Source organism: Diuraphis noxia, unplaced genomic scaffold, assembly GCF_037042655.1.
Source record: "Diuraphis noxia isolate RWA-SAM2 unplaced genomic scaffold, SU_Dnox_SAM2 contig0001, whole genome shotgun sequence".
Taxonomy (NCBI): Eukaryota; Metazoa; Arthropoda; class Insecta; order Hemiptera; family Aphididae; genus Diuraphis; species Diuraphis noxia.
Window position 1 is genome coordinate 16,077,954 of NW_028301711.1, and position 24,566 is coordinate 16,102,519.

Consider the following 24,566-nt stretch of genomic DNA (forward strand, 5'->3'; position numbering starts at 1 on the left):
TTTAAGGATTTATCTAGAGTGTATGATTAAGTCCTAACAATCTATAATCAGTGACCAGATTTTACTACTATGCTGCTATAAGTACTATACAAAATAACTATCTTTATATTATGCCTATGAACATTTATTATTTTGTTATTATTAACCTTAAAGGCTTAAAATAATATTTAAAATAAAAACTATTCATAGGTAATTTATATTTAATAATAATTGAAATTGAAATTTGTATAGATACTTTTACAGAACATTAAAATTATAGTAATAAATATTACAATATTATATTTTAACTATTTAGTTTAAAATTTATACAAAAAAGTATGAACAAAGTTTTAAAATTAAAAAATTTATTTACAAATGATTTTCTGTGTGACTATTGACTAAAGAAATCATTTATAATATCTTCAAAATATATGTTGTGTAAAAGTTCTGATTTAATTACTAATAAACTTAATGGATTTCATTTTTGTAAATCTTAACCTATCAAATAATTTTTATTTGTTTAAGGTAGAATATGATCTTTCAGCAGTACAAATAGTTATTAGTATGCATAAAAGCATACATAGAACGATATCATTATTCAGAAATATGGCTTGTAAATGTTTTCATTAAGAAGTAGCGATATCTCAACAATTCCAAGATTATTTTCAATAATACAGAAATATATGACCGAAAATAAAGATATTCATAAAAAATCATGTTCTCCAAAGCATCTCTAAAATATGATTGAAGTTTGATTGCCTTTTGCATAATTTCCTTAGTCAAAAGTCTACTTAATTTAGTATTAATAAATCATTAATCGACTCGTTTTTAATATTTTTACCTGGAGAATTTTCTGATAGTTAAATTTCTTAAACTTCAGTTCTAACTTATTAGTTCTATTTGAGCATCTTCAATCAGTCGAAACAATAACAAGATAAGTAGAAATATTAACATCTTCATTTTGTTAAAAAAAAAAAATTATCGAGTGTTTAAAAATGTTGACTATAATATACAGAACAAGGTAGATGATAGTTTGATTACAACTCGTATTTCAAAAAATTTTATTGGATACTTGAAAGAACATATAATAATTTAACTAGTTTGAGATATTTTTAAGGTACAATTTATCACTTATATAAAATAATAAATATATATTGAATAGAAACAGCAATGACATTTTACTCATACAATGCTATTAAGAGATAGAATTCAATGATAATAATAAACCCCACATTTGTATAATACAATGAATTTAGGTACCGTTAGATGTTTCATGCTAAATATTATTGTCGATGGGCAGATAGTAATATTCTAATAATATTTTTGTCAATAATTTTTGCACAAATAAACAGACATTTTGTTATTTAAAATTGTTTAAAAGAATTTTAATAATAAGTATAAATAAAAATCACCAACAAAAGTTAGTGAATAAATGAGATTGTAAATATTTGAAATTTTCAGTTGTAAGCATGTGCTTGTAGTACTTACTGGGAAATACGGCACTATCTCTAAAGCCAGGATCCCATAACTCGCGTATTTGTTAAATATTTGGTATTTGTGAATACTCGACAAGTAGTCTGAATGGAGTAATTTTACGAATATTCAATATTCATTATTCGTTATTTTCCACCTTCTCGCGGAATGTCGGTAATTTGCCGATTCTTCATAAAATACACAAGTCGTGAGATCCTGCTTTAATATAGAATAGTGATAGGAATGTAAGACGCAGATATAGATGGTAAATAAGTATTATCCATATCTGTGATACAAGATTTTATTTATTTCAAATATTATACTGAATATTGTAGGGTAAAATAAAATAACTAATCATTCTTTATTTTAATTTTATATAAATTAATATATCATACAATTATTTTAGTGAAATAGTTAAAATAGTAACATCATTATTCATTATATAATACTGAATAAATTACGGTTTGGAATCATGATGAGTGAAGTATAAAGTAAGTAGTAGTTATAAAATAAATTATAAGTTAAAAATAAATAATTATAGGTATATAATATATTACATTAACTTAAATGTATTAAAAAAACATCAATTATTATTTTTTTTCTTTGCTTTTTGATATTTAGATAACCTTGATGGTCATTTAGCTTGTACATTTAGATAGCTAATAATATTTTCATCGTAACTGTATATGTCATCTGGGAGTAGACAACCAGATGTGCCATCATTATATACAACCTGGTATGTATAATAACATTAATTTCAAGTTATTAAAATTCAATATATAAATTAAACTTACTGAATACATGGGTTTATAGTTTAACCCCAGGAATAAACCGTTGTCACCAGATTCTAAATGTATTTCTTTGTTAATGGCTGGAAAATCATTTGCATAGTTCTAAAACAAATAATTACAAAATAAAATAATTTATGAATAATTAAGGATTTGAATTCTGTCATAAGGGGTATATTTTATTTACTTTAAACGTTTTAATTTTCTTACTTTCAGGTTAATGAAAAAGATATAATCATAATAAAAATAAATACTTCATAAAATAATGCAAGAGTCAAAGAATTAAGATCCTCAGGATCAAGTTAATTAATTTAGAATTAGCATTTTAATACTTTTTATTTTAAATTGATCTTTGCTATGGAATGGAAATCAATTAAATTATTAAGTGGAAATATAATTGTTAGTAAAACTAGTGATAACTAATAATATTTATATTAGTGGTACAATCTTCTAAGATCCTTAAATAATTCTGAATACTTGAATAACACAACATATTATAATTACTATCAGTAAACTCTTTAACATAAAAAATTATATTATAACATTCTAAAAATAATAATGATACTGTTATTCAGTTAATTTCAGGATTAAGTTGATAGAGCTAATGATTTAAAAATTGCAACCTAGATGTATGCAAAATTAAATGTTGTATGATGATGACAAAAGACTTTATGTTTTAGGCGTTTGAATATAATTTTGTGATTTAAAATAAAAGGTGTTACATGAAAATTATAATAATACAAAAAGTATAAAAAACAAGAATACCTTAATTTCTTTTAGTGTAATACGATCTGATATTGTACCATCATTGAATTTTACAATACCTAAAGGAGTCTTTTCAATTTTTAAAATACGACATTGAGAGATCCTTTTATGTTGCATATGCCTTGCCCATACTTTTTGGTTTGTCTGAACAATCAATTGCTAAAAAACAAACATCCAACATGAAATAACTAACACGAGTAATTAAAATATAAGTTACTTTATCTGGAACATAATAATGATTATTGCAATGAATTAAAATAATGTGCTTGTTGTTTCGGTCAATTTGATAATCAAATCCAGCAATTATTCCACAAGAAATATGGAACCATGTATTGCAACTGTTTTCAGAGCAATGAATAAAATTACCAACTGTTAAATTACATATTATACACTGTAAAATATTTAATGCATTTTAAATATTGTATAATATAGGTATAAAAAATACATCTTAAGAATGAAATCTTATACCTTTCTGTTAGTTGAAGAGTTGGTTGGAAACGTATTGATAGTTAATGGGCTACTGCCATGCACTAGAAAATGACATTCTATATGTGACCATTCATTAGTTTTAAATTCTTTTAGAGCACCACCTTTCAATGGACAGTATACACAAACCTATAGATATAAACATTTAAATACTTATTATTTTATTAATATTTATTATAAACTGTTTTAGATAAATTAAATATTTTTTTATCTGTATTGTCTTCAGCCAAAAAATAATTACATGCACAAAATGAAATAATATAGAAAAACAGTTTTGACCAACTGCAGATTTTTAAATTATTTTTCTAGCAATTAGAGATCAAGTTATTTAGTCATTTGTTGCATTTATACCAAAACATTTGATATGTACAGATGGTTATTAATAATAACTTATTATATTATTAATAAATAATAATCATAATTCTATTTTAGGTCTATAAAAGTAAACAATTGGTGAAAATTTAAGTATCAAAATAAAAAATCATAAATATCTATTTAAGAATAATAAGACCTTGGCAATTATCTACACGATATGAATATTATTATAATCATGATATTATTATTAAAATACGATTGCAAATTTGCAAGTGTTCAATTATAAAAGTTACCTTCTAAGTTCTAATGATAAATCAAAATTCTATTGGTAATAATAATAACATGTTTAGGTACCTATGTGTAAATATTCTATTTTAATAAAAAAAGAAATAAAAAAAAGGTACCTATGTTGTGCATTTTATTTCATTATCCTTCAAATTAAAATGGAAAAAAGAATAATATGAGAAAAAATGAGAAAAAATGACCAAGAGTTCAAAATATCACTTAGTCATTTTTTAGTTTTTACCCATATTGAAAATTGAATTTTTTTTATTTAAGCTTAAAAAGGAACTAAAAAAAATACTCAACATATTAATAATATACATTACTGTGGTTTAAATAATATTAAGTTTGAAAAAATGGATAAAAATTGAATTTTTCAAAGTTTATCTAAAACTAAAATTGATATAACAGAAAACTATGAAAATACATTTGGAAAACTATACATATATAGTATATACATATAGATTTATCTATAACTATGTGTAATTTAAAAAAAAAAATTAAAACTTAATAATAAGAATGAAAATAATCTAGCAACTATACTTAATTTATTAATTTGTAATATACTTACAGCCAACTTAGGATTTTTCATGCATCGATCACACAACCAATGATTACTAGTGTATACATTTATGTTATAACACACTTTGTGAACAGACAAATAACATTTTGCACATCTTATGAGATCTGCCTTAAAAACCTTACCACTGCCAGAAAGTGCATGTTTAAATAGTGCTTTGGTAGATTTTTGAAATTCGGGCAATTCTGGATACATGATAGATTTAGCGATAACTTGCCAATCCAAATTGAAAGTTAACTATTCAAGCATTAAAAACATGATTAAAAAAAAAAATTACTTTATTTATTATTGATATAAGTAACAATCATATTTTAATTAATGCCAAATCTACATATTTATAAGTAGGAACTAGAAATATGATATTACCTTTTTACGATTTAACATTATACATATTGAACAATGTGGATCATCTATACTTCTATATACATTAAACAGTTTCTCAATCTCAAATGAACAACAATTGTTAACCATATCACTTATATTATTTTGTATATCTGTGAAGAATAAATATTCTTATTTAATTATAAAATTCAAATATATACTTAAATTCCAGCGATTTTCAACCTTTATATATCCGTGTACCACCTACTCGGTTTGAAAATTTTTATGTATCACATGACCAAATAAAATTGTTTTGCTTATATAAAAATAAAATGTACAGGTTATTTTACATGAGTGGAATCGTAATTTATTAGAACTATAAAATGATGATAATATTCAATGTGAATACCAAACTATTAATTATATTCCATTTTATTTTATTTTTATGAAGGGAGATTCTCTTAGGATACCACAAGAGCAATCCGGGTACCACAGGTTGAGAAATGCTGTTATATTCTATTCAATGTAACAAGTAACCTCGGCGACCAAATTGTGAGCAAAGGTATAGCTTTAAAACACAGCAGGTGTACAGGAGGAACAAATAAGTGTTGACCAGATGTTTATTGGTCACCTGACAAAAACAGGGTGTCGCCGGGTTAGGTTTAATATTGAAAAGAGTTAAATTTTCTAAATAAAACTGAACCAATACAATTATAATTAGGTATTATTAATTATATTATAACCATTATTATTAGTATTATATATATTAAATAGTATTCTTAAATTTTGATATTTATTTTCATTATAAGAATAAAATTTAATGATTAATGATGGTTGTTATAATATAAGTATAAATTAAATGAAACATACCATCAATTTCATGATTTTTTTCCTCAATCTGTATAGGTTCAAGAAAACAATTTGGTGAAGATCCCACATCTTTTATTTTTTTAGTTTGAGTCATTAATTTTGATTTCATATATTGATTTTTTGAATTAACAATATTTGAAGTGGTAAGAGATGAATCATGTGGCTTTTCCAACTTTGGTATAATTTTTGTTTCATGTTTTTTAGACTTTCTTTTCTTGACATTTCTTTTATCTGACCCATCACAATCATCACTTTCGCCTGTACAATCTACAACTTCTAAAACTGAATGATTTTTATTCAAAATTCTAGATTTTCCTTTCTTATATGAAAGTTTGGTGGCATCTAAAAACAACCATTTAATTAAAAATAATAATTGTAGAAACCAAATCAATATGAATGATGCCCACCCATTTCATCAGCTTTTTGCCATTTATCTTTCATTAATTTTCTTTGTTTAACTTTAAGTTGTTCATCTTTATATTCTTTTTCATCTAACCCTTGTACACTTATGGATGAAGGTGCATCTACAGCCTTATTTGCATTTGTTGTATCATTAGACAATTTAGCATCTGAACGCTGATGTGTTGAACTGCGACGCTTTCTAGCTGCTTCAGTATGTTTATGAATACCTGCATTACTGTAGCATAAAAAACCGAAATTAAAAAACTATTTATTTTTGAATTATTATGTATATCAACTTACTTGTTGTTGCATAATATGTTAGATCTACCAGGCAAAGATGTTGGTGGAGTAAAATGAGGATCTTCTGGATGAGGGCCAATATCATTCCCTTGAAGCCATGATTCATACTTTTCAGGTTGAAAACGTTTTACAAAAGTATCCATATTAATCTTTACTGAATATTCATGGCAATGACACTGTGAAGCTCTTTTCCCATACTCCACCCAACGTGGTAATGCAAAATTGATCGATTCAGCTATATTAAATCCATGATTAAAGCCAGCATGATACCCAAACGGGAAAGTTATCATGAATTCACCTTTTTCTTGGGTGATCTAAAACGATAGTATTGTTCATAAAAATTCTCAAGTACTAAACATCTAATTTAAAATTAGTAATTCTTAAGTACTTACTTTATCAAATGGTATAGAATATTGTTTTAATGTAGAAGGAGATATAATAATCATTTTATGTCTAAGAAAAGCAGAGCAATTTGAAGCTTCAGATTCAAATAAGCGATTAACCAAGTTTTCTAGGCGGTGACCATGTTCTGGAGGAATTGCATACCTTAAGTAAAATAAAATGAAATAAAAAATAATTAATTAAAAAGGTATACTAACAAAATTTAAGGATAATATTACCATGTCTTTGGCATGCCATCATGTATGTAGTTTATACTGTACAAGTCCATATCTTCAGTATGCCATGCAAATGAGGATTTCCACATACCAAAATATAGATAAGCTGTATTTACACCTTCAATTCTAATACCATAATCTTCATTGACATAATCTAATATTGTACCCAATTTGTTAATATTCCAAACCTTAATTTAATAAAAAAATAAAAAATATTCACTTAATTATACATTTAAGATAAAATAAATTATAATTATGTATAAATTTAATACATACATCGACATCTTTATCAGTAATAGATCCAGATACATCTGCTCCATATAATGCACGTTTGTAAAGAATATTTTTCCAATATTTTCTTTCAAGATCCTCATAATCAAAGTGATTAGGAGTCTTATGTTCATCGGATTCTGCTAGTTGTTTATATTCCAATACTGTGATAGGTTTTTCTTGGACATTAAATTGTTTATACAGACCTTGTTTACCTTCTACAATCTAAATCAATATAATAGTTAATGAACATATTTAATTTAAATTACTAATTTAAAAAAAATAAATACTTGAGAGATAGGAGATGGAATTTTTAAACTCATAATATCTTCAGCATTATAACTTGTTTTTCTTGGTACCCATCCAGGTGGTGGGATAACCTACAAGATTAATATTATACACTTAGAAGAGAAAAAGGACAATTTTTTAACAATTAAATCTGAAATTGATATAAAAAAGCTACATTTTTTAAATAACATACCTTTGCCACTCCTGCCTTGTGAGCTCCTTGTGACTCCATCAACTGAATATAGCTACTGAAATTTTGAAATTCGCTCCACGTAGGTCTGAAAACCATGATTCTAGGCATATTTTTAGAAGAAGACATCTTATCTAGAATTTAATTTTTAATAAATCATTATTATAATCAATATGTTTTAGGTAAAAGTTTATTTAAATTTTTAAATCATATTAAAATTGCTAAATTATTACATTAAAATGTTTTAATGATGGCAATAAATATATTGTTGTGTTTTGAATATCTGATAGTAAGTTTAAAACTATTTAAACATTTAGTTTTATTTTAACTAATTTAAAAACTAAGCATTAAGATGCGCCATACCAACGTGTGTAGTCACCGTCTTAAAAATGTGTAACATAACAAACTTATGCTCAGCCAAATGCCAATCACATTTAGTTATGCTACCTAATTTAAAAATTAAAGTGCATCGACTTCTCATACAATTTAAAGGTAAGAACACTATCTCTGTTCGCAACTACGTTGAGTTTTTACGATTGTTCAATTTTTTTTAGCAAGTTTTAGCATATTATATTAAAAATGCTCATAACACACTTAAAAAATGAACTATCATAAAAACCCACCGTACGATAACAAATATTCTTACCTTCAAATTATATAAGAGGACAATTTACTTTAATTTTTCAACTAACGAAGCCAAGCTCGACGTACCCTAGCCAAAACGTCGTATATCATGTATATAATATTACTTTCGTTCCATCCGATACTCATCGGTAAAATGCAATACCTGCTTGCTAGTGGAGTCGATCGTTTGGTAGTTTAGGAGCACACGAATGTATCGATTAACGATGTGTCTATCAATGAAAACTTTTATCATCGGCGAACTAGCGATGCTATAAGTTGTGGTAGCCACTTGCTACGATTTAATATTAACGTTAACCGTGTACCAAGTTTGTAAGAGAATATGACAAGAATGAATAGGGTAGATACACATAATAAAGATAAAAATTAAAGAGTCATACAGTTAGAAAACAACTTGCGCTTTGGGTTTACACCTTTTTTCATTTATATTGTTAAATAATAATGATGCGCAAACGATGTATAACCCAAAAATCGAACGATGCGCAATGGTCTAACAAATAAGGTCAAAATTAACAATAGTGATGTGCTAACGACAACCGGCGCTATCGTAATTCGTTTGGCACGGCCACGCCTCTTAGTCCCGGGGGGTTATTTCTTTGAGTCTATACCAATAGGCAATAACACGTGGATTCGGCTACCTAATATACTATAATACCTGTTGTATTGATACTAAAATATATTCTAAAAGGAGCTGGTCAAGATGGCAGCCATATTCTTTCCATAGCTGAAAAGTAATGATAGCTAGTCATGTTTGATTAATTATGTATTTTACTAATGTTTATTGTGAAATTGAATTTTAGTAGTTTATTAGGTACCTACCTATATATAAGAAAACATATATTTTCATGATTATCAACGATTTTTTGTAAATCTACTCGTTCTGATCTACATATTTTATAGAATTGTATTAAGTTAGTATTGATTTCAAGCGGAAAACAAATGGCGGCTGTTTTACCTTAAAGAACCCTATCGATACTTCGATCTACGCATCAATTTTGAGGGTTCAAAAAGTTACACATACCTTCATTATAAATTTATAAGCAAGCGATACGTACCGACTCGTAAGGCCATATCGGTCCATCGGACTCAGATTTCGATACAAGTCGGCACATAATAATACTGTGTGTGTGTGTGTGTGTGTGTGTGTGTGTGTGTGTGTGTGTGTAAATTTTATGGTTAAAACAGGTTGACTGCTACGCTTAAACTACGAGACTTGATATCATCACCGAGTGGGATCTAATAACCCTACAGTGTATTTTACCGTCTTCAGCAATACAGTTCAAATTTATTTCTAGACCGAAGGGTTCTGAGAATCATCGCAATAGGTACTTAGTTTTATACGGGAAATACTTCGACATGGTCTCCTTGGAAATACTATGAAATGAAATATTGACATTTTTTTTGTAAAATTAATATTTTTTATTTAAATCAAAAATCAAAATACAAGAATTCATGAAAAATTATAATGGCAATCTAGTCAAAGTCTTTGTTGGGCCAATTCACCCTACACGGCAGTCAACCTGTTTAATTGTAACTTAAGTTCATACTATATAGTATATAGGTAACGATAATTGTAAATTTAATATATTTAATGTATAGTTACCTTGCAAAAATGTAAACCAAATGGAAAATGTGAAACTCGACTGGACCGACCGTATTATACGCGTAAGACAGGTTCCAACAGCCAGATGCAAAATGCCGGAAACCACGCCGTCACGGCAACAAGCTAACAACTCGACCAATGCCCCCACCCACACCACTTCCACCACTACCACTTAACAGTTACCACTACTTGACCATTCAGCATTACCACCAGGTAGTGTATACCTAGCAGAGATGAATTTCCCATTAGGCAGGCAGTGTTGGCAGCTGCCTAGGGCATAATATTAAAATCAGATACTTAAGAGAACGCCACACTCACATATGTTGTCTCCGTCTTACAAGTGCATAACATACCGAATTTATGCTCAGCAGTTCACGTTTTACTTCGTTAGCTTAAAAATTAGAATGAATAAACCTATTATGAAACTTAATTGTAAGAATTTTATCTGTGTTTTGTTGGAAGTATTTTTACGATAATTCAGTTTTTAAATAAGTTATGCGCGTTTAATAAATTTTAAATAAAAATGCTTATAACTCACTTAAAAACTAAAATATCGTAAAAATACTTCCTACAACACAAATATAATATTCTTACCATCAAATTTCATAATAGGTCTATTTACTCTAATTTTTAAATTAACGGATTAAACCGGGAACTGCTGATCGTAAACTTGTTATGTTACGTGTTTGTAAGACTGAGACAACAATACGGGTGTGGGCGTTCTCATAAAAAACACAAAAGGAAAATTAAATTTGATTAATTAGGACAACTGCGACCGTGTCATTTCTATAGAGATGTGGATTTTACTTTATAACATATGTTGTAAATTTACTTATGTAGTTATTTAGTGCATAATATGAATGTTAAGTTCGGTATATTATTTATATGGAAAAAATAATTTTATTGACAAATAAAAAACATTAAAAATGAAAGGGTCACTTGATTTTAAACCTCTCGGTAAAATTTACATAAACTACCCGGTACATTTCCTGGGCTCGCATCTTTTACCCTAAGACAAGGAATCTTGTTTAGGTAATTTATTTTTTAGCGATCACTGCTCGTATTTGTGTGTGTGTAGGTATTAAATTATCATTAGTGTATACTTCACACCGATCACCCGCATTATGCATTATACGCACCCAAATGCACATATTATTTAAAGCCATTAGATCAAAATGTTTAAAAACTATTTATCGACTTGTTATATGAATAGTTATAGCTGTTTTATGCTTGACAAAATTTTTAGTGTTTCCGCAGGTCTGATTTAAAAATGCTAAGATGAATTATTGGTCGGTCGGTGCCTTTTTTCAATTTTAGCAAATTCTCGACAGAAATAAACTTTTTTTAAATGTTATGAATTTTAAATTTTTTATATTAATGTATTAAAAAATAAAACTATTAAAAATATGAAATACACTCTCCAACCGTTGCAAAATAAACATCTTTATAAAATCAAAAATTTTTACATTTTTAAATCGAACTATAGAAGTTGATATCTTAATTTTTGTGTGTCACTAAGGTCGAACAGTGAAACATTGATAGGCTTTGCAGGGGCCAATGAATAATGTATAATGCATATTTTTGTGTAATTGTGTATAGATATTATTTTAAATTTTTTAATGTATGTGATATATATCTACTTTGATTTATTATAATATAATATTTATAGTCATAATAGTATCGTAAAAATAAGTCCTATGTGAAATTTATATAGAAAACAAAGTAAATCATAGATGTGCATGCAAATGGTGCTTGATAAAAAAAAAAATACTTATTGTAAGTAAAAAAAGTACTTGGCATTTTGAATTAAAATACCAGTAACCCAAATAACGTGATTTTCTAACTAATAATAAAAATTCTTGTACCAATAAGCAACTCATATTCCAATTTTAATTTTCAATGAAAAAAATTTAGCTTAATCAAATTTCTTTTAGCATCACTATAACTTTTAGAACATTAGTTATTGAGTATTGAGTCCTATGCAACTAAAAACTTTTTATCAGAAAAAGAAGAGATACAATTGAAGGCTTCTATAATAGCGAAGCACTCAGCAGTAAAGGAAGATGAGGAAGGTGGTAGGTTGTTTGTAAATGAATGTGTATTTTGGGGATATAAAACGAGTAACCAGCTGAAAGAGGCGAAACGGAACCGTCTGTATAAACCACAATGAAGTCCACAAAGTTGTTTACAATACAATCTGAAAAAAAAATGTTAATAATAACATGAAAGGTAACTCTAAGCTCAGAGGAGGTAAATCTGAAAATGGATCTGAAAATGGACCTGAGCGGGATACAGAAGGACTTCGTACTCAATCTCGTATAGGAGGTGTTTATTATTAGTTAAAAGTATTCATGAAAAGGAGAAATTGAGGAGTTAGCTACTAAAGAGAGTACCGGGTAGAGTTTTGGAGACGTAACGCCACGTTAAGAACAAAGAATAAAATAAATCAAAGATGGGACAGCTAGAATAGGATAAAGATTTTAGGAGAAACTTACTTGCAAGCCAGCGACATCTGATGTTAAAAGGCGGACACGATGATTCCACTTCAATTACTGGGAGAGGGGATGATATAATATAACTCATAATACTTCTCAAGCAAGAGCTTTGAACTTTATTTAGTCAATTCTAATTGGAGAATAAGGCAGAACGAAAGAGGAAACACCTGTAATCAAGTTTGGAACGAATAATGGATTTGTAAATTGAAAGAAGGGTCGCTGGGTGAGAACCCCACCAATTGCCCTGAGAAAATTTTCCCATCGGAAGACAAAAAAGATGATTGAAATAATGTGAGGTTGCCAGCGCAATTTAGAGTTAAGAATAATACCTATATAGGTTGTGTTATTAACAAAAGGAATAATATTATTATCAAGGTGCACGTTGGGTGGATTATGGTATCTGCGCCTAGTAAATATTACAGATTTACATTCATCATAAGCAACTGAAAAAAATAGATCATTCAAAATAAGTTTTAGATCTATGAGAGCAAGGTTAAGGGATTCAACTGCCAGTTCAAAGAATTTTTTGGAAGAAAACCAACAATATCATCCACATAAATGACGCATTTATAGCCGAGACTGGTAAGATGAATTGCGATGGTGCGCATATAAATATTGAAAATAATCAGACTAAGGCAGCTATACTCTGTGTGGAAGACCGGAAAAAGTGGAACAGGTGCGACGTGAGCCGTAAGCGGAAGAAAAAGAGAGATGTCTATGTGAAAATAGAGAGAAAATAATATAACCGTGCATTTCCTGAATGCAAGAGATTAGATGGTAGTATGGAGTTGCGTTCCAACCACCAATCGAGCCGAGTTTTGAGAATAAATTCAAAAGACTTACATAAAGCTGAGGAAAGAGTGATTGGACGAAATGCTTTTGGGAATAGGAATGTAAGATATCCAGGTAGGCGGAACATGGTTGGTAGATAGGATATAATTGCGCACCTTAAGTAAGAAATCAAGAGCACAAGTCGGTAAGTATTTCAACAATAACGGAGAGATATTATCAAGCCCAGTGGCTATAGAACGTCTAGTGGAAATGGCGTAGTTCAATTCCGATAAAGTGAAGAGATTGGTAAGAATATGATAGAGAGGCAATTATGGTTATAAGGAGGGGTAAACTTCGATTAATTAGGGACACAACAGTTGGCAACCTTAGAGCAAAAATCGTGGAACCAGTCATCGTTGGTTGGCCGTTGAAATGGGAAGACAAAGTTTTTGAATCGTTTAGCAGTAGACCAGAGAATATGCTTTGAAGTTGAGGGGTTTAAGCTTGAACAAGATTTTTTCCAAGCCGTTCTTTTAGCGTCATTTAAAAGGCGGATAGTGGCTGCACAGCAATTTTGATAATTATAGAAATCTATTATCGCACCCGAGCGACGAAATATTTTGAATAGTTGAGACCTATTATTAATCGCCTTAGTAAAAGAAGGATTCCAACAGTGAGGAGAGGAAGGGAAGGATTTCGGATTAGTATATTTAAAAGGTATAAATTGTTTAGCAGCACTTTTAATGATCTTCGTAAGAGTAGAATAAGAATCAATTAGAGGGAGATCAGTAGGTATGGATGCAATCGAGTGTTGGATAAAACTTGAATAAGAGGCCCAATCAGCCTTATTAAAATTGAAGGTACAACGTAACTCATCAATAGGATTATAAAAAGAATCAGGCAATTAGGTACCACGGAAATCGTTACCGATGGTTGCAGATATCAATATTGGAAAATGATCGCTTCCATGAGGGTCATCGAAGACAGACCAGGATAAAGACCAAATGAGATCGGGTTGAGCAAAAAGATAAATCAATAGCGGAATCCGGAGACCCCGCTCGTCCTACGTGAGTAGAACTGCCATTCTTGAGAATGCAGAGACCTAGAGAACCAATAGTGTCATAATATATAAGGTTACCGCGACGTGATAACGAGAGCGAGCCCCATGCGGGATGGAAGGCGTTAAAGTCGCCACCGAGAAGGGAATTTCACCGGACGAGACTAAAAAGGGAGTCCCAGACCCCGATAGGAATATTAGAATCATTTGGAATGTTACAAGACCATACTATTAGAGACGAGGACGAGTTAGGGAGGGACAACTCGGCACCAACGATATCAATTTTGAATTTAAGAAAATTATTATGGGTTGCTGCAACAATAGAGGTAGGTCTTGACCTAAGAGAGTTATGAATTATAATTGCAGCACCGCCATTACCATCTTGACGATCTGATCTGTAACAGACATAGTTGGTAATATTAACTAAACGAGTAGGTAATAGCCAGGATTCCGAAAGGAGGGCTATAGAGCATTTATTTGAAATTTCAAAATTTAATACAAGGCTCCTATAATATTTTTACAATAGCAGTTGAAAAATAAAATAAATATATATGCATACATTTTTTTTTAAAGCATTTAAATTTTGACAACATACGTAAAAATCACGAAAATTTGCAAATTATTTTAAGCTAGAAATTCATAAACAATTTTCTTTTTAAATCTAAGATTTGAAAATTTTTAATAATCTATAATATATCCTAGACAGATAAACCGTCTCCGTTCAGAATCGTCTTTCGTATACAATGATATCTATCATTGCATTCAAATTTAACCTACCCTAGTCAGAGTTCCACCCCACCCCCAATGTACAGCAGAGCGATACCCACTTACCCACTTTTTATTTATTATTATAATATCTATTATTTCTATATAAAATCTCAAATTTGTAATAAAAAAAATTAAGGGCCACTTATCAATATAAAATATAGCCTATAAATTCATGAGTAACCTTTTGACGGTAAAAAATATTTTAGGATCAATTAAGTAGTTTGAAGTAATGTCAATGGACGCACGTTTCACTCAAGCCTCCAAACCTTGTAAAAAAAACTCAAATTTACTTATTGTTTTATTATATTACAGATTCAATTCTGTTAGATTGTAAATACATTTATTTATAAAAAAAAAAAAGATCGGTTAAGTAGTTCCAGAGATTAAGCTGACCAATGAACAATTTTTCTTCTTTATATTATATAAACATTTTACCCTCTATAGTGATTGAATTTGAAAAATTCTTTTTTTAGGGGTTTTTTGCATAATAAAATGAAACTAATGGCTAAATTGCATACTCATAGCTTTAGTGGTTCCGGTTAGGTGAATTTTATTTTTACCCTTTTTAACTTCTATAGAGTTTGAGTTTTTAAAAACATATATTATAGCCTACAACACTCACAAATGATGTGACATTCTATTGGTAAAAAATTTTGAGCATTGGTTCAGTAGATCCAGAGATTATCCTCCACAACCTTACAAACTTTTTTGTCTTTATATAGACCACACTTGGGCCACATTATTGGAATTTACAAAGCTTGAATTTCCTTGTAATAAAAATTATAAAAATGTCCTAAACAACCATGATTATTTGATTTTTTGAAAATTTTCAATAAAAATCTAGGTTTATAATTTCATACATTTTCAAATTTAGAAAAGTATGTATGATTATTTTTTTGTCTAGAAATAACAACCATATCTCTAATATTCATCTCCTTAACTGCCTTGTAGATAGTTAATTCAATGGTTTACTGTAAGTTATTTCTATAATTTAAAAAAAATCATGATAAATCAACATAAAAACTATGGACATCAAGACGTAATACAGCCAAACTTTAGTAAAATGAAAATATACATAAAATTTCTATTATAATATGATTCAAGTACCTATACCGGCTATACCTAACTAATACAATAAAAAAAAATTATCCAACCAGATATATATTATTATATTATGTTGGGTTTGATTTATTGAAATGGTTGAGATAAATAGTTGTAAACTTTAAAATTATTTTAACAATAAGTTATAAAATATAAAATACCATACAATACCATTGAAAAATAATATAAAATATTAAAATACAATCCATAAATTAAAAGAGGATGAATATGCAAAGTTATATTTTTATTTGATATATAAGCTATATGTAAGTACTTAATAGGTATATAATTTTCTTGTACAATTATTAATTTATTTTACTAAAAATGTATTATTTCCTAATGTTTCTGAATTAAAAACTATCAATTTATAATTACTAAATAGAGAATAATTTTTTATACTATTTGTATAGAAATACAGTGTCTTGAATAGTGATACACTCATCCAAAATACTGGGTTTATACATTCTAACAAAATATAATATAATTGTGTTGTAATTTATTAGTTTATAATTGATTAAAATGAAAATATCATATTGTGCCTTAAAATATTTTTAGTATTTCACTATAAAGGCCATGTTATATTTTTTTTAGTTATGATATTTTAATATAAATTTTGAAATGATAAATATAAAATTCCCACCATATGCTAAAATGCAGAATGAATTATAATATATACATAAATTCATTGTTACAAAAATTTGTTTAATGAAAAATTAAATTGGTGTGTAGATATGGTGGGTCACCAAATAAAAAATATTAGGATACCTACTCTGTAGCTCTATATTGTTCGAAAACAAAAAGTAGAGACAGAAAAAACTTTTAAGCTTAAAAAAATGTAGTATAGTACCAATACCTAGATAACGATCCCTAAAGTTGAATTATGTCCATATAGGTCCTAAACATGTGGACATTTAATAAGAACACAATGTGTATATATTAATGTATACTGAAATTTGATTAAATTATTATTACTATATAAATTTTACAAATAGGCCAATCCTAAAACCTTGCTATATGTAGGTAGATAGTAAAAATTATTTAATTTATTACTATTTTCAATTACTTAATTATTTGTAAAGAAGATATTGAGCAAAATGTTCGCCCAAAGAGAAACAACAAAGCAGAGTTAAACTACAAAACAATGACAATTTGAAATAATTATAATATAAAAAACCTAACATTGTTGAAACCTTGATAAGTATGAGAATAAAAATTGAGTTGGGCATGTATGATGAGGACTAATTGGACAAACAAAATCATGAAACCCTAATACTAATAAAATACACAAAGGCCAAAGGGTGACCTAGATAAAGATGGGCAGGTAGAATATAGAAAGATCTAAAGAATCTAAAGATACTTGGAGTAAGAAATGCAAAAGAAATCACAAAAAAAGGAGAGGAAGCATGTTGTCTCCGGCGTTCCTGCAATGAGCCTAAGAGTTACTCTTCAAATCGTGGAAGTATTTGAAAAACTCTCTAGAAGATGAATATCATGTCCATAGTTTATCAAATGATATGAATGATGAAGATAAAAATCAAGAAGAGGAAAACCTAGAAAATTAATTAAAACCTTGCAACTCTACTTGTAAAAATTGTGCCATTTGTTGCTACAGATTACTACTTAAGTACAACTTATTTTCTAATGCATACATCTTATTAACTCTAGCTTATAAATATCTGTTAACGCTACCAGTTACTCAAGCGCCCTGTGAGAGATATTTTTCCACATTGAAGTACATAAAAAATAGAATATGGAACTCAATGACTAATGAACATTTAAAAGAATTTATGTTAATGTCAATTGAAAAATCAATACTCATAGAATTAGATAACGATATTATTACTAACGAGTTGGGCAGTAAAAGTAATTTACCAAGCAAATTGTTATTATAAAATATTATTTAATACATTTCCTAAAATAAGAAGCTTAAGTGTTTTTATAATTATATAAGTATAAAAAATAAATTTCTATAGTAGTGATATATTTGTGTAAATATAAAATAATATTACCTGAGTTCAGTTATAAGATTACTTAGAGGGAGTTTCTTGTTTCAAATACTTGATAATGAATAAACATTTTTATGGTTGATATATCAATACCTATAGGTACTACCTACTTTACAATAGAAGCCAGGAAGAATATAAAATGTGTATGCGATAATAAATTGATAATATCTTCTAGCAATATGTAGGCTAAATAAATTGTTTTATATATACTTCACCCAATTTAAAAAATGGCAAGCACACATCTACCAATAAGACAATAAATGGTAAGAAATTAAATTTGAAAAAAAATGGCCTGAAATAAATTTATGTGGCCTGAAAATATCTGTTTGCCCGATAAGAACTGTTGAGCCACTCCGCTCCTGTAAGAGTCTGTAATAACACTAATAACTAATAACTGAATATATAATATCTCATAATTTAACACAATATTATCTTACGCTAAATTTTAATTTTAATGCTTTAATTTTAATAATGCTTATGATTAACAAATAACAATTAAAAATTAAAATTTTACATTAATAATATTAATAACGTGGTCTGGCGATCGCGGTACGCCGGTACGCCAGTTATTGACTAATATTATTGTCGTGTGAAGTGAGGCAAATGTTATCGTAGTGATATGAATAACGCGTCGTCCACCAACGATCGCGGGATACCCGTGTATATTATATTGTATTAAATTAACAATTATTTGTTTATTTATCAAGAAAGAACATACATTATGACTTATTGTCTATTGAATGACAAAAAAATCATAACTGATACGCTTTTTTCAGAATTAAATATTTCTTAGTGAAACCCGCATATAACGATGTTTGTTAGTCTTATATTTAAATATGTAAAACGTTTTTTATTTTTAAGTACTTAATCATGTTTCTTAGATTTTTATTTTATAATTGTGTATAATTTTTATTTTTATTTTTCTTATAATTTATGTACGATTATTCGTTAACGCTCTACTCCACCACAAGCCTATACACAGGAGTAGATATATTCTTTATCGATGTATATATTCACATCATGTATTTGTATCCTACAAAGAAATTTATTAAATGAAAAAAAAAAATTTGTAAATTTAGAAACATCAAAATATGAATGAAATATAAATAAAATAATTATAATAAACTCTATATAGGTAGTAATAAACATACAACGAAGTAGGACATCACATGTTCACATTATAACATTTTACCTACCTACTCTATTATTTAAATTTTTACATTTATTTATTAACAGTATTTAGTGATCTATAATTTATACATTATACCTAGTTATCTTAATGAAATAAATGTTTTATACCGGGTCCATGCTCGTGCATCTATATTTGCAGACGAAGTTACTGAACGTCATCCGAATGGCAATCAATGTTGCTTGAGAAAGCACAAAAGCTACAATATATTTGACATCATGAAGACATGAATATGTTATTAAAGAACAAATTTTAATGTATTAATATTTATTATTTAATATAGCTGTTATATTGTTATAGCATGAATGTGGACGATTTTTGGATTTATTCTCCTTTATAAAAATAACACAATGAATGGTTAATTTTAACTCTATTTTGGAGTAGAAACAACAACAAAATCAGTTCATAATGATGATTGAGATCATGTTTTTAAACAACATTCTCTATTTTTTCAAGTCAACTACCGGTATTATATAATATTAAATATTTAAATATCTACAACTTCCTAAATTCAACTAATTTTGAGTTTTATTATTTATTTATTTATTATAACGCCAAACGGCTTGAGTAGAACACGATTGAGAACGTTATTACCTAATAACTTTTATGCAACGTTGCCACATTAATTAAAAAAACAAAAAATACAATATGTTATATAATAGATATCAATTACTATATTTCTTTGAGTTTTTGGTTACAGAATAAACTTACGGGTAATTAAATTTGATAAATAAAAAGAGAATCACATCATTGTAAAATCAATACATTTATCACTTATTTGTCAGCTCAAGGCATTTTTTTTAGATCAAAATTTAAAAAATTAATATTTATTTACAACATATTTATATTTTTATTTGTCAGTTTAAGATTAAAAATTAAAAAAAATCCAAAATCAAAAGCAAACATGCCGAAAGTCTTTTCATTATCTTTTATTCCATTATATTTTATAATGGTTGATTATTTATATCATTAGACTTTTCAAAGTCGTTAATTTTATAAACAAATTTAAGGTGAATTTTGTCAAGAAATGCAAAAAAAAAAAATACAAAACATCAGTTTTAATCAGCAACATTTCAAAACACCATAAAAAATATGCCCTTGGATCAAAATCCTAGCCCTAAAAATTATTACTAAAAGTTAAGATAAATGGAAAACGTCGATCAAAAAATAGTTCTCAATCGTTTGAATGTAATGTACAAAAAATTGTTTCTTTGATCTGCCGACAATCGTTCTCAATCGTGTCGCCAAAAAGGTTAAACGTTCTCAATTGTACAACACCGAACGGCTTTTACACAATTATACAATCAAGAAAAAGTCTGAAAACGCAGATAACAAATAGAGACACATTATGGCAACTTATAAAATGCTTTACATATAATTACTTAAAATTATAATATTCTAAAAAACTAATAAAAGACATTTAAGATATTTTTTTTTTATATTATATTATATTATAGAAATGAAAAGATTGGCTTCTAATAGAGAAGAATGGCGTACCAGATTTGCAACGACAAGGCATGGCCTTTAGTAAAGAAGAAGCAGATATTATATGAGCCTCCGTACTAAATATGGTTTAATAATCGATATTATAATTGTTTTCCTTATGCATCAATCTTAAAAGTGGGGCATTTCTGGAGAAATTAGATTTATTGGTGGGTATATAAAAATTAGACTGAAGTCTAGTAGGTATTATGAATTATTATCATTTCTTAACAATAAGCATTAAGTCAACGTATAATATTGTGGTTAATATAAATTACTATGCAGTTGATTTAATTAATATAGATATTGAACATTGTTGTCAATCAACTGCATTATTACTTTTCGTTTCGACATTCATGACAGCACAAGACTGGACCGTATCAACAACTATTAAACTCGAGTTTCAAATTTGCCGCTTTCGAAACGATAATTCCACGAAATCGTTATCACCTACTACGACTTTTGAGTATTGATCAATATTGATTTTTTTTTATTGTCTATATAGACATATAAAACATTTTATACGTCTATAGTATTGACCGACGAGTACGGCCGTGACTTTATTAATTGTAACGACTCTGTGTCCACCATCGGTACCCACTTTTCACCGACCAAGGGGGTCTGGGGGTCTCCCCCAGCTAGCACGGAGGGCTAGTATGACTATAAAGTGTAAACACTTTTAACACCCATAATAAGGCCATACGGCAACTGACCATACAGTTATAAATATATAATGTTGCCAACAAATTAATCGTGTTACAGACTCGTTCCATGTATATAGACACGTCATGTTCAATGACTAAATATAATATAAATTTAAATTTAAAAACAATTTGACCATTGCCTTGAAAATTCAACACAATCATGGAATTACACTTTATTGTAGTTTTTAAATGTATAACTTTGTATTACAAAACATGCACTATCCTACGGCGGTAAACGGAAAAAAAAGTCCCGGTAAAAAAAGTCGCACACTAGGAAAAAAAAGTCCCGACGTAAAACGTTCCACCTTTAATAATAATAGACTTGATTTTAAATGATACCTTTTATTTGTGCACCTAAATGATTGGCCGTCGAAAACATACTGATAATCGTATCGATATAATACCTAATCGGTATAATGATAAAATGTTATAATGAAATAACATATACAATAGTCAATAATATATAAATAAATATAAAATACATAAATATAAAATTATTATAATAGTACAATAGGTACACAATATACTAATCGCACCTCTTTCTGATATTGTGACTTACGGCTGTTAAAAAATCTAACACACTGATTTTGTCCGCTTGTATTTGTATACATAAGTTTTTTAGACGTGTTTCTATTGTCCGAGTTTGTCCTAGTTTTCTAATAGTTCTTGAATCTCCTATAGCATTTAGAGCTAACTTCGCATCATCTGCAGAAATTTCCATTTTTATTTTTCGAATTAATTTCCATATCGTCGGATGCTTATATGTCCACAGAGTTTTGCAAAACGGTTATTCCATCCTTCAGTCATATTATTGGTTCGATGTCCACCTACTAATGTCGTATTATGTACATTCCACGTTGAAGGTGAAAATATAGGTGGAATTTTTCTAAAATGTAAGGTAGAAGCTGAACCTACACGACTATAGGAACCATTTACATAATATGAATCGAAATAAGTTAATAGGTCTTCAGCATCAGGTGGCATTATTTCTTTTAAACATGCCATTCCGTCCAGTACTTTATCCTGTGGTAGGAAAGCTAATCCATCAAGCTACCGCAAAATTTTCGAAAATTACCATCTTTTTTATAAATTTCTGATAAACCAAGTTTTTGAATTTTCCTATGTGTCGATTGACACAAGTGATAAAAACATCCATTAATTGTAATATGGGATCCAAAAATATTTTTTGCAGCATTTATGACAGCTATTTCAAAATCTAAATGTAAATATAACGGATCTGGGTATAAATCACGAGTCTCACATTCTTTTAATATAACTCTAAATATCTCTTCATATGTAGATTGATTTTTTTTCTGCAGAATGCAATATACTGCTGTGACAATTACAGAATTTACTTGTACACGAATGACGTACAATTGCTTGAAAAATTCAGGCGCGAGGCCAAAATTTCCGTCGACAAACCAGGTATCAGATTTGGAAAATAACGACAAATAATTATCAGTGACAAACATTAAAATTCTATTATTGGAATTTGGGCTATTGTAATACAGCAAAAATCGTTCATTTCCATATTCTCGATACTCTCCTATAGTGAATAAAATATACCTATATGTTTTTGATAAAATTATCACCTGAAGAGCACCTAGTAGTGGCGCAAATAGGGGGATATGCCTTATAAACAATATTAATAATAATAGACTATACTATACTATAGGTCTATAGATAGTAGTTCTAAATAATTGTATAGTTATAATTTAATTACACATTATTATTATTATTATTGTTAATGAAATAAATCGGTTTTTTTATAAATTTGTAATATTATAATATTAATTGGTACTTATGTTATGTACGACGTGTTCTATGTATAATATACTTAACTAGATACTTATTAAGTCAGAACTGAAGAGAGAAGAAATACAGGTATCTTTAAAAATATGTACTTGTACTAATGTATACACTATACTAACATATTATAATTAAAAAAAAAACTTCTTAGGGCTTGATCTATTTGCGTCACTGGTACCTAGGTTATTTTATTATTTTATTATTATATTATCTTTTTATTTACCTTCAATAATTAGTTCTTTTGCACTAGTAGGTTTAGGTGGGTCATTGAATGCCCTGTGGTTTCGAATTGTTCTTTTTAGATATTCCTCTCTTGGCAATTCAGCGAGTACACTTTGGGGAATGTTAGATACTACTTTCGCGAAAATTTGAGCTGGCGAATCACTTGTTAATTTAGCTTTTTCCACAATTAAAATTTTTATTTTTGTCGCAGAAATAAAATGTTCATTTCCTTGATGCACATTATTTACTGAGATAAAAATTGGATTATTTATGTTTAAACTAGTTTTTAAAAAACACGGATACTTCATAGAGCTATTTTTCGAACACCTCCAACGAATAAAAGTATAGAACATTCTTTGTGGAAATTAAACAAAAATCCCAAGTACGCAACCTGAGGGTATTTTTTGTTCGAATTAATTAATTCCATTTTTAAATGCCAAAAAAATCAAACTAGATGAAAACAAACGTATAAACGTGTAGGTGCTCTTTCGATGTAATCCAACAGACTGGCAACAGTTTCTTATACCTGTTTGGCATTAGGGAATTTTTCAGTTTACCAAATATAAGATCAAAAGATATGGGTAATGATACATAATATGTATGTATGTGTGGTATAATAAAAATAATAATACTACATTATAGCCAATATGTATATAACTATGATAAAATTGTTCAATTACTATTATATTTATTATTATATCAATATTCAATTATATCGATACGATTATCAGTATATGTGTTCGAGTGTTCGACTGCCAATCATTAGGTACACAAATAATGAAATAAAGGGT

General features: G+C 28.2%; 1 protein-coding gene and 1 pseudogene across 1 annotated transcript; both read right to left on the bottom strand.

Annotated features, from left to right (window-relative positions):
• Window positions 1-1,739: 1,739 nt before the first annotated feature.
• Window positions 1,740-8,839, bottom strand: LOC149059937 (lysine-specific demethylase 4C-like). The gene is made up of 16 exons (XM_089215672.1): window positions 8,714-8,839; window positions 7,930-8,060; window positions 7,739-7,828; window positions 7,455-7,673; window positions 7,182-7,366; window positions 6,954-7,107; window positions 6,562-6,875; window positions 6,267-6,496; window positions 5,860-6,201; window positions 5,035-5,162; window positions 4,660-4,905; window positions 3,474-3,620; window positions 3,223-3,396; window positions 3,006-3,164; window positions 2,247-2,345; window positions 1,740-2,185 (listed from the first exon to the last, which is right to left on the bottom strand). The coding sequence occupies exons 2-16, from the start codon at window positions 8,053-8,055 to the stop codon at window positions 2,087-2,089; spliced, it is 2,712 nt and encodes a 903-aa protein (XP_089071798.1). The 5' UTR covers window positions 8,056-8,060; window positions 8,714-8,839; the 3' UTR covers window positions 1,740-2,086.
• Window positions 8,840-18,640: 9,801 nt separating this feature from the next.
• On the bottom strand, window positions 18,641-24,202 carry LOC149059938 (uncharacterized; annotated as a pseudogene).
• Between the last annotated feature and the right edge of the window lie 364 nt (window positions 24,203-24,566).